Here is an 11,258-nt window from a genome sequence, read left to right as displayed (position 1 = left end):
GAAGGCAAAACCTCCCAGCTCACCCCCCCTAGCATACGGCGCTTATGAACTCTTCCGCCCGGAAGAGTCAGAGAGCACACGTGGGTGAAGTTGATCAAAAGCAGATACGTGCAACCGAGTAGGCCATGTTTTTGTTTTTATTGAATAACCTAGGAATGATTTAATAGCAATTTGAATATTGTACGCTGACATTCCATTGCGTTGATCTGATGTTGTAAGTTGTGACCGTTGTTTTTTGACTTAAATGTATGCTTTCAAAAGTAATATCGTTAAGATTTTCAAGATTTCAATGTCTTAATAGTATTGCACCTATGCATTACAGCTGAAATGCTGACACCTTAATGCTGCAAATGTCAATTAATGTAATACGTTTCTGTTGATTTTACAGCGCCTGAAAGTCGTGCGACTTACAGATTGTTAGAACCAAAGATCAGTGGTTGAAAGGGGATTAAATGGTAAACTACTGGAATGCAGCCATGAAAAACATTTATTTACATCTAGTAATAATTATGGGTTTCTGCTGCTGTTTAGTTTGAAAAGGTGTGTTTTAAATGCTGATGCATTGGTGCATCGGTATTTAAAAATGAAAAAAGAAATAGTTTGCCGGGGTGATTGCATGTAATGAACGCTCACTTCTATAGACGGCGCCAAAAACGTCTCCAAAATGTCGAGGCGATGAGGCAGATGTTGGCATTACTGGAATCAGTTCTTCAAAAATGTATTTGTAAAGAATTACAAATAGGTTAAATAATTGTTTTGATTACCTTTCTTAGTAAAAAGGGTTTCTGAGCAGCTGCACACACCCTGAAACCTTTTTTTTTTTGCCCATGTGCAGTTTTACTGTTCTTGAAGAAACACCTTGAACACCTGTACTGGCTGCAGGGTCACTCTCGAGATCCGTACTGGATCGGTACTCGTTACCTACAGATTTTACCCTTCACTACACTTTTGGATAGATTGGGGTTTTCGTCCTTCACCTCGTTCATTGGCAATAGTTTCATAAACTCTGTTTAGAGTCTTACAGCACAGTGAAAGAGTGAAATGAAACTGGGCTGCAGTCAGTTGCCATAATTTCCCAAAACGTCAATTTCCTTTGAGTAATGTGTAACCATGTTATTTTTTTTTTACAGTCACCCTGTAATTAAATATTTTATCAATCTCACATGTGTTGTCTTTTCCAGGAATTGCGTTATGGTTTTTGCGAGTCTGCAACTCTGCCGAAGATGTTTGGCTCTGCAGATGAGAAGTCTTTCATCGGGGTTGCGCAGCTCAAGGGCCGGGCAGACCCCTGTTCTACAGGACAGTGCCTTCAGCTCTGGGCGGTGGAGGTTCAGAGGTCGTAGGCTCTGTACCACAGCGAAGCCCAACGAGCCTGTAGCAAGTTCCGTGGGAAACTGGTTGGTTCCTTTTAACCACAGTCACCACCAGGGAGAAGCGAAGCCGAATTCAATCCCTGAGAGTCAGTGCGTGGGTAAATACAGTCAATTCGTAACCCAATAGACCGGACAACGCTATATCAGTGTATTAATGAACTTGTAAAAAGAACAGAATGCAAAATTACTCATCTTTAAACATCATTTATTTATTAACATAGACAAGAATTTTGTGTTTTTTGTATTAAGCGTTTATTCATTTTTGAAACAAGTTCATACAGGAAAAACAAAAGCACTTAATATTACCAGTCATTAATAATTTATCAATGAAACCAGCACAACATCGTATGCCCTTAAGCATTATCAATTAAAACGAATTTGGATGAACTTGGTGTGATTTATTCCCTCTCGTTCTCTAGATTTTAGCCCAGCACTTACTGTGCCGATTGTGCTCTTGACGTTTGCTAGGTCTTCTCAGCGGTGACTTCACCGTAGGACAGTAGCCTGCAGTAAACCTGTCTTGTGGCTGTGACGATGTCATTGCTCAGGGTGACGTGGAGCCCTGTGGATGTAGTGCGTGCCGAACGGCTGACCCGGCATTCTTTTCCCCGTTTAGAACTGGAGGCGGCCCCGCCCCTGTCTCCGTTTGCGGAGCTAAGCGAGGACGACGCCGTGCAGATCAGTGTGCACCCGGTGCTGCCTGCGGTGTCTTTCACGCTGAGGGACTATGTGGACCAATCTGAGACGCTCAGCAAACTTGTTCTCCTGGGTACTGGAAGTGTTGGATTTTTAACGCGGACCAGGGGAGGGATTACTGGGTCTTTCTGAAAGACATTACAAGAAGATACCCGCAGAGCTCTAAAGCGCGTTTCATAACCTGTTTCTCCATTCCATAGCTATTAATAGGCAGAAAAGCTGCAATGCTGTTCTTTGTTGTATCTTGCTACTATTGCTGGCATTATCACTGCTGTATAACAATTGACTCCTATTCCAGAATTTCTAGTGAATGGTGGGATTTCTACTGGCTAAGATTAAGTGTAGCAATGCAAGTGTAACCCCAGGGCGCACGCATGCCTAACGCATGCAGGTTAGAGTCAGATGTACCAATGTTGCCTCCTCTCCTTCAGGCACTTTGTCTCTTCCTAGAGTCTGAATGGGGCTTCTGGTGTGGGTTGGTGGCGCATGGTTGAGCATGAGTGATCATCAGCAGCTAAGTGTACAAGGGAAGGAAATTCTGACAGTGGAGTGTAGGAAAAACTTTACATAATTTCTGTACCTCATTTCTGGGTGAAGCAGTGGCTCTTTGGTTAAGGATCTGTGCCTGTGGCTGGAAGGTTGCCAGTTCAAATCCCACGGCCAGCAGAGGAATCCTACTCCGTTGGGCCCCTGAGCAAGGCCCTTAACACCAGCTGCTCCAGGGGTGCTGTATAAATAGCTGACCCTGCGCTCTGACCCCAAGCTTCTCTCCCTGTCTGTGTGTCTCATGGAGAGCAAGTTGGGGTATGTGAAAAGACAAATTCCTAATACAAGAAATTGTATATAGCCAATAAAGTGATCTGAACTTACTGCTTTAGTTAACAACAACAGTCCAGCTTTTTGCTGGTGTAATGATTGCTTTTCACTGTGGGAAACACATTGTTTCAGCAGCCATGCAGCTTTGCCATAAGCCATTTTTGTCCAGTTGGCGCTCTGGAGAGCATGTTTCTTTTATGTCTGCGAATTTCCATTAGCCAAAATTCTTTAAGAGTAGGGAGCTTCCTAAAAGTACTGTCATACAGCCTCATGCTTTTGCTAGAACATGACGGTAATTTTACTCCTTGCAGAAGTTTGTTGAATTCCAGGTGCAAGTTTACTTCTCTCTTTATCAACATTGTAGAGATGGCTATTTTGTGTGGAGAGCTGTGGTTGTAGGTTTAATAGGGAGGTTTTAAAATTACGTTTAGGAAATAGTGTATACAGTGAAAATGGAAAACGAAAGGCATATAAATAGCCATAACAGCTTTTGAAAGAGCGTAGCAATTTTTTCTGAGCTTCAGTATTTACGGTTGAAGGTAAGGAAAGAGTACCTTAAGAAAGAATGCCTCCAACATTTCACTGGTTATTTACTGCAGAAATGTGTGTTCGCTTGAATTCTTGGAATCTTATTATTTGTAAGGTATTACATCTGTAGCAGCCACTGACAAACTATGGTTGTCAGAAGCTATATAGTGTAGTTTTCTTTACAACTTATCACATACCCATAAACTGCCAGTAAACGTCGATGAAAGATTTTGTTTTGTTCCTTGTTTAGGTGTTGACCTTTCCAAACTGGAGCAGCGCCCGAATGTCGCGAACATGCTGCTGCGCTTGGATTTCGACGCCGATGTGAAGGAAAGGCTGCTGTTTCTCAAAGAAGTGGGCGTGGAGGAAACAAAACTCGGGCCTTTCCTCACGAAGAACCCCTTCATCCTCACAGAGAGCATGGAGAAGCTGCAGGCGAGGTAGGCCTTGCCAGCTAGTCAGGTGCAGGGCCTAAACAGGTGCTGCCAGCCTTGAAACCTCAAAAAGATGAAGATATGGAAATCTGGCTTCGTCAGTCTCCAAAGCCTCTGTGTGACAAGAGGGTGCCCAAGCGCATGGTTATATTAAAATGTATTATTGTTGGGAGCCTGCAAACTACCTTCCACCCCAGTTGATTTTGTAAATGTGTTGGATTTGTTTTCTTACCTTGCAAAAGATTTTTTTAAATGTATTTGATTGTTTTGTTTTTCCAAATTAATTACACCTTGAAATGTGTTTCCTATTCTCCATTAAGGGTGTGATTTTTTATTTTTAATACACGGCCATTCTCTGTGATGTGGCTCCTCTACTCTAGGCACATGAGGGCATTTTATTGTGTAACAATGTATCAACAAATTAGAGGGACTACTTCGTCACACTCTGAAAACTGGTCTATGGCTTTCTTACAGCATATGCACTTAAACACAAAAGAAATGTAGCACCTAACTCTTAAGAGATGTAATCAAATGTTTCAGACATCAAACAATCTCAGGAAACGTGAACGGAAATACAGATCAGAGAACTGTAAAACCTAAGAAAGCTTCCGCTTAAAACTTCTAAAACGTCTTTAAAAGTTCTGCTCTTACGTTTTGCACTCACTATCATTGTTTTGTGATAGCACTGCTCTGAAAATGTTATTTCTGTTCAAATTCTTTCAAGGGTATCGTACCTGAAGGTCAAGAAGTTCAGCAACGAAGCAATTGCTAGAATGGTGTCTGAGGCGCCTTTTCTGTTGAACTTCAGTGTGGAAAGGTTGGACAACAGGTTGGGCTTCTTCCAGAAACAGCTTGGGCTGAACGTGCAGAAGGTGGGATGTGTGTACAGGACCACTAAAATGTGACCCGTCTCATATCAATATTGAGTTTGTGGGCATGAAAAGCCCTCACCCAAAGCACACCATGTTTTGAACTGAGTGAAAACAGCCCTCCTATAAACCATTTTTCTCGGTGTGTGTGTACAACTTGTTCGTTTAGGTTAAAGGGATTGACAGATTTCTCATGTTGGAAATCCACAGTATTGCACTGAGGTACATTGTGAACAGTTAAATTCATGCTTTATCTTTTAAAAAGAACTTGCAACAAAATCTATGCTCTAGAAGTTTGAAGCTCTGATGAGTCTTGGACCTTCTTGATGTTTAATTTTTAGAAGTTGCTTACACACAGTTGAGGTTGAATTTGGCACAGGTGTGGCCTTTCAACCATCTGCTTATGGGGCACAGGGACTTTAACATTTAATATTTTATAATAAATATTTAATTGGACAAAAAAACGTTTAGGGGGAATTCTGATTTAGAGGCATTCAGTCATAATCCCACAGATGGTAGCTTCGCACCACTGGCTCCTCAGCCGAACACATACACCAATTGGTCCTCTTGTACTGAGTCTGTTTAAGAAATGTGTTATTGTGGACCTTGTGTATAATTATTTTACTACATAGAAAAGGACTGAGACATTTAAGACTTAATGTTATCATGTTATTGTTTGGAAGAGACTTCATTGAATAATTGTGCACAGTACAGTACATTGCTATGGACTTGTGTGCTGTCCAGGGTGTGGTCCCACATTGTCCTCTATTGTTCTAGGACAGATCCTCAGAGGTGTACGCGATCCGTCTCAGGTGGGGTTGTGTTAATTGTCTATTATTTCTTACATTTACATTTTTCATGCTTTTCAGACACGGGATCTTGTAACCCGTCTTCCACGGTTATTGTGCGGGAGTTTGGAGCCAGTGAAAGAAAACCTCAAAGTAAGATGCGTCTAAACCAGTTGATGGTGGCCTGTTATATGTTCTGAACCTTCCTTGGTCGACATTCCTAATCTACGAATCACTTTTGTTTTATGCAGGTGTGCAAAATTGAGTTGGGGTTTCGGGAAAATGAAATTCAACACATTGTTACCAAAGTTCCGAAGCTTTTAACAGCTAACAAGAAGAAACTTACAGGAATCTTTGACTACCTACATAACACAATGGGAATTCCTCATTCGCTGATTGTCAGATTCCCTCAGGTAACCCGGACCGTAGAATATTAAAATTGACTTTTTTTCTAAGGAATACTATTTAGTATTGTGGGTAAAAGATTGCAAGAGATTTTAAGTTACAGACTAGATGGAAGCATTTTACTTGGTGAAGTTTTCTTATGACTTGTTTTTATGCTATATACAGGAGTATGTGCAAATCTATGCATTGTTCAATATCATTGGACTTGCACAGCATGGCTTCTTTTCAGGTGAACTTTATTTTACATATTTGGGCTTTTTTTGCACTTGGGTTACAATATAATAATGATATGGTCTGATGACAAGCTCATAAGGTACAGTATGCACAAGAGTATGAGCAATGAAGTACACGCACCCAAAAGCCTCATTCATTTTTATCGTTCTACCCATTGTTGAAGACTTGAGTTTTAATTTTTGTCTTTTTCAGGTTTTTAACGCTAAACTGCTGAGAATCAAAGAGAGACATCTGTTCCTGAAACAGCTGGGCAGAGCCCAGTATGATCCTGCTGAACCCAACTATGTCTCATTGGACAGGCTGGTCTCTCTCCCTGATGAGGAGTTCTGCACAGCGGTTGCCATGGCATCACTGGAGGACTTTGAAATGTTTCAAAAGTCACTTTAACTGCAAAATACTTTTTTTTATTTAGCCATCCTTCCCTTCTTTCACATCCAGTTACACTCATCTAGGTATATGTCTTCACATGAGAAAGGCTACAGATTAGAGGAGATCATTTGGCCCATGGTGCTTGTCTGGTTACTAGCAGTGCAATATTCAAGGATATTATATGCATCTGTCCCTTCTCAAGATTCGGCTTCAGTGGAGGCGTTGAAGCTTGGGAGTTCATATTAGACTCCGACAATCCATCTATTTTCTAAGCATCCAATACAGCTAGAGCCTAGACCAGCAAGCAGAAGGCATGAGGCAGGATACACCCTGGATGCTAGCCCATCACAGGGTACACACACATACAGACACACTTGCACCAAGGCCAGTTTTAGCCAGAAGCCAATTAACCTAGGGTACCAGGGTCTTCACAAATGGAAAGTAGGTTTAAGGCCATTCAACACTATTCAAGACCAAAAACGGGGAGACAATGTTTTACACAGAGGATCCCCACAATTGTTTAAATAACATACCAAAAATGAGAAATGTTTATTACAATGAACTTTCACAAAAATAATAGAAACCCCTAACCATTTTTTGATGTCTGTAGTTTTTGTGTCATGTTTCTTTACTCAGTTGTATATTTTATTTTTTGTGGTTGAGTTTATTCTATGCTGTTTGCAATTAAAAGATAAACATCTGTGTAAAACTGCAGAACGAGAGAGCGCATTTTTACTTTCGCCGTGCACCCCTGTGGTTACAATATCTTCATACGGTTAAATCCATCTAGATAAAAATATATTTTTTTTAAATGACCGTTGTCATGTTTTTGAAAGCTTGAAAGCTAGAAACAGATTTCTAGCTTTAGAGATATCGCATTCTTTGGGAGGCAGCGGTGACAAATGATAAATCAATTTCTCACTTTATCACCTAATCTGTTGTGCAATAGGGCTGCTGGTGTATGCGCTGCAGTGGTGGGTAAAATACTTGGGGAGGAAATGTGTTCTATAAACGGAGGATTTTTTTTCTTTGGATGAGCTGGGTACATAACTGAATTGTAGTACAGAACCAATCTGAACAAAGAAAGAACTTCTATGGTGCGGCCTGTGAACACCACGTGATTTGTGAGTACCGTTCCAGAACGCGCTTGACCGTTCGTCATAATTACCCACAATTCCGCGGTTCCTTCTCTAGTAAAGATGGCGGCGAGGGCACCGGGTGAGCAAAAATGACATTTATACATTTACCTGTCAGTTTGTTGCACGCGTATACCTTTCACAGAAGGGCTATTTGAGTGTTTCAACAAGTGCAAATGTCTTCGCCCTTCAGGCTTGCTGATATTTGTCTCTGTCGATTGTATTTCGAGTGTCCTCTATGTCCCTGGAGAGACAGGCAATTGCAAGCGACAGTATCTCCAGTCTTTAAGTAAATTATCATGGTTTACGCATTTTTTCCTTAATTTTAATATCGTTCGTGGTTTCTGAATAATAGGGGCCGCGTATTCCATAGTTTGATATCGGCTCTGACCTTGACGCTCTTGGAATTAACTGCGTGCTACATTTCTGTGGTGGAGCATTTTAATAATTACTTTATAGAATATGTTCAATTTGAATTTACATTATGTCAAAGAGACGACTAATTTAGATGATTCATTTAGATTTTTTCCCTTTAAATCGTTTTGAAATGATGCCATGACTCAGCTTCGTAATATTTGTCAGTAACAATATGATTTGTACTGAAATCTACACTTCCAATGACTGGCCATCTCATTGCATGTTTCAGACATACTGTGTGTTTTTTAAGTGGGAATTCTAATTTACTGTGTAGTCGTATGTTTTGTGGCAACTTGATTTTTTAATTCTCTGCAGGAAATAATATAGGGTTCTGCTCAGGCTGTTTTCCTACATTTCAAGTAAAAAACAAGTTAAATGTATCTTGTGTTCCGAAAGCTCTGTAACCTGCTGCTTATTGTCCAGAAATATAAGCCTATATTAATTCTCACATTAAAACAGTAATGTGTTCCTGAACAGGACATTATTTTAGGGGGCTTAACCTTATACAGTTATGCAGTGGTATAACTCAGAGATGGGTTTTAGGGCTGTTTCATCTTCCTGATCTATTCAGTGATTTAGATTCAGGTGTAGTTAGCAAACAAAATTTGCAAACGTTGCAAAATAGGGGGAATGGTAAGCAGAAATATTCATGAGACTAAAGACTTAGACCAGGGATCAGTGTCTGGAATACAGCTGGTTTTCTATAGTGTCCTACAATTAATGAAGCTTAACAAGTTATCCAGAGGTTCAGAGAAAAGGTCACAAGCTCGAGGAGTGTCTGACGTACTTTTTACTGTTCAGTTTCAGCAACAAGCCGGTTGTTGTTCAGATTCCGGAAGTGGTACTACAATGCTGCTGGGTTCAACAAGCTTGGTAAGTGAAGGCATGAGGTAGTGGAAGATTTACAGTTGTGCATACACATATGCACACTCTCCTATCTGTTTTAGTGCAAAATACTGAGAAATGAATGATGGGCATACAGAACTATACTGAAGATAGTTATGTAGAAAATTAGCTGTTGATGTTTGCAATCTGATCTTGAGGTTTTTGTTTTGGAAGCATTAGTGCCTCATTTTATTTTAATATGAAGTTCTGAGTAAATCAGACAGACGTACTTAAAAACACTGACATATGCGGATCTTCCTTGATTCTGTCTGTTTTGTGACTCAACTACACCAGATTTGGAAAATGTTCGAGATTTTGCGATTTGTAGATTGATAAGTTTTTGTTTTGTAGACGAACTCTCACATGTTAAAGAGTAAAATGAGGCAGATACTTTTGACTGCTCTTCAGAATTGTCAGTTAAATTCGTTTGATTTCATTTACCAACAAACATTTTTATTGTTTTGTATCGCCATTTCCGGAAGGAAAAAGTTCAGTTTTGCTGACCTTTCCGTTAAGAAAATTGCCTAGAAAGACTTTAAAGCATGGAAAGTGCTGGGAAGTAAATCAGTCACACCATTCCATGCAGTTCATCTTCCCATGGGAATGGGTGTTACTACTTAAATTGTAAGTTACAACTTTTTGTTTTAAAATGCGGTGCACTTCCTTACATTTCACCAAATATAATTCTTTTCAACAGCATTAAGCAGAAAGACACTTGTACTGCCTTCTTGACTGTATGGCAGGGGTTCCAGTCCTGATCTGGGGACGGCCACGCCTGCTGGTTTGCTTCCACCTAAGCACCCAGTTAAATAATTTAACCCTTAATAAACACAATAATATGTCATATGAACTCTTTCATTATTTTCTATTCCTAAACCTGTTGGAAGGTGCCTTTTCTGTTCCGTTTCTTATGTAACCATAGAATACCATTCTCTGAGTAGAAAACCGCACAAAGGTTCCAACCAAGCAGCTCGTTGGTTCGGGTGGAGATTGATTTATGTAAAGAGCTCAGCTGGAATGAAACAAAAAACATAGATGGTTTATCAGCTCTTTTAAGAACTGTACACGTAATAAATCTGAGAGTTGTGCTTCTCCGTCCTTCGTTATAGGGCTAATGAGGGATGACACCATTTATGAGGACAGTGACGTGAAGGAGGCTCTAAGGCGACTCCCAGAACAAGTATACAATGACAGAATGTTCCGCATCAAGAGAGCTCTTGACCTGTCAATGAAGCAGCAGATCCTGCCTCAAGATCAGTGGACTAAGTATGAGGAGGTGAGGCTCTCTTGCAGTACAGAATAATAATATTGTGACAGATTTTGTTAAGAAAGAAAACCGTCAGTGTAAATGCAACCTGATAATCTGCTGTCATCAGCAACCCCTCATGGTATATGTAAGCTTTTTCTAATCAGAATGTTATTCTTATTCACCCAACCACAAGGTGTGAATAACCTCAGTTATACCACCTTGTAAGCTCTGGCATATGGCTGGGTGGATAAGCAGAATCTTAAGCCTAATTATGGTATGAGTTTTGTCCATTGTGGTACACTCCATCTCTTATGTCTTGTGGATCTTTTATGTAAAAAGGTTCAACCTATCGGCCAGGGAAGAGTTCATGAATTGCCGAAACTCTTTTCTGCAGGAAGTGTATTACCTGGAGCCATACCTGAAGGAGGTCATTCGAGAGCGGAAGGAGAAGGAGGAATGGTCTAAGAAGTAAAGGGAAGCAGAGGCGGCGACTCTTGGCCTTCTTTTTCCTGTTGTAATATTGAAATGCGACTCTCGCAGGAGCTGTAATTAATAAAGTTTTGCTTTCTTAGAATTGCTCTAATTGTCATGCTACCATAATGTTTTTTTTTTAATTCTGTGAGATTATATGTCTTTACTAATGCTGGACAAATATGATTAAAACTTCAATACATCCAGTAAAATAATATCGGATGACTTCTTGTACTACTTGTGATTCGCAGTTTGGGTTTAAATAATGATTGATTGATGAAATTACTTTCAATCTGATGTTTGAGGAAAACCTTTTGTAAATCTCCACTTACTCGGTAAAAGGTAAAGCCATTGAGCTGTGAGATGAGCCATGCCACTTCCAGTCCAGTTCCAGGCCTACCACGTTACTAGAGCTTGTGGAGGACTGCGTACATAGGGCATTGAAGGAAAAATAATGCACATGTTTTCTTCAATATGCTTTATCTAGCACACCACTTTTGGAAAAATGTGCCTACTAGAAATGTGGTATTATTCATTGAGGAAATGGTAGGTAACATTAATACTGTCGACTGCACTCTGGAATGAAGA

At 40.2% G+C, this 11,258-nt stretch overlaps 2 protein-coding genes across 2 annotated transcripts; both read left to right on the top strand.

Annotated features, from left to right (window-relative positions):
- The first annotated feature begins 96 nt into the window (after positions 1-96).
- mterf3 (mitochondrial transcription termination factor 3) lies at positions 97-7,226 on the top strand. The gene is made up of 8 exons (XM_088929104.1): positions 97-214; positions 1,182-1,471; positions 1,990-2,142; positions 3,664-3,853; positions 4,572-4,719; positions 5,586-5,657; positions 5,756-5,917; positions 6,336-7,226. Exons 1-8 carry the CDS (start codon positions 210-212, stop codon positions 6,528-6,530), a joined length of 1,215 nt encoding a protein of 404 aa, XP_088785230.1. The 5' UTR covers positions 97-209; the 3' UTR covers positions 6,531-7,226.
- Positions 7,227-7,671: 445 nt separating this feature from the next.
- uqcrb (ubiquinol-cytochrome c reductase binding protein) lies at positions 7,672-10,882 on the top strand. Its single transcript, XM_088929369.1, has 4 exons — positions 7,672-7,730; positions 8,867-8,938; positions 10,060-10,226; positions 10,594-10,882. The coding sequence occupies exons 1-4, from the start codon at positions 7,712-7,714 to the stop codon at positions 10,669-10,671; spliced, it is 336 nt and encodes a 111-aa protein (XP_088785495.1). The 5' UTR covers positions 7,672-7,711; the 3' UTR covers positions 10,672-10,882.
- The last annotated feature ends 376 nt before the right edge of the window (positions 10,883-11,258 follow it).

The sequence above is a fragment of the Atractosteus spatula genome, chromosome 12 (genome assembly GCF_055471065.1).
Source record: "Atractosteus spatula isolate fAtrSpa1 chromosome 12, fAtrSpa1.hap1, whole genome shotgun sequence".
NCBI classification, from domain to species: Eukaryota; Metazoa; Chordata; class Actinopteri; order Semionotiformes; family Lepisosteidae; genus Atractosteus; species Atractosteus spatula.
This window is presented reverse-complemented; position numbering and strand designations above follow the sequence as displayed.

Coding starts and splice junctions, on each gene's coding strand:
- mterf3 (XM_088929104.1), top strand. Junction 3,854..4,571: donor ATGGAGAAGCTGCAGGCGAG/GTAGGCCTTGCC, acceptor AATTCTTTCAAG/GGTATCGTACCTGAAGGTCA. Junction 4,720..5,585: donor TTGGGCTGAACGTGCAGAAG/GTGGGATGTGTG, acceptor CATGCTTTTCAG/ACACGGGATCTTGTAACCCG.
- uqcrb (XM_088929369.1), top strand. Junction 8,939..10,059: donor TGCTGGGTTCAACAAGCTTG/GTAAGTGAAGGC, acceptor CCTTCGTTATAG/GGCTAATGAGGGATGACACC. Junction 10,227..10,593: donor AGTGGACTAAGTATGAGGAG/GTGAGGCTCTCT, acceptor TCTTTTCTGCAG/GAAGTGTATTACCTGGAGCC.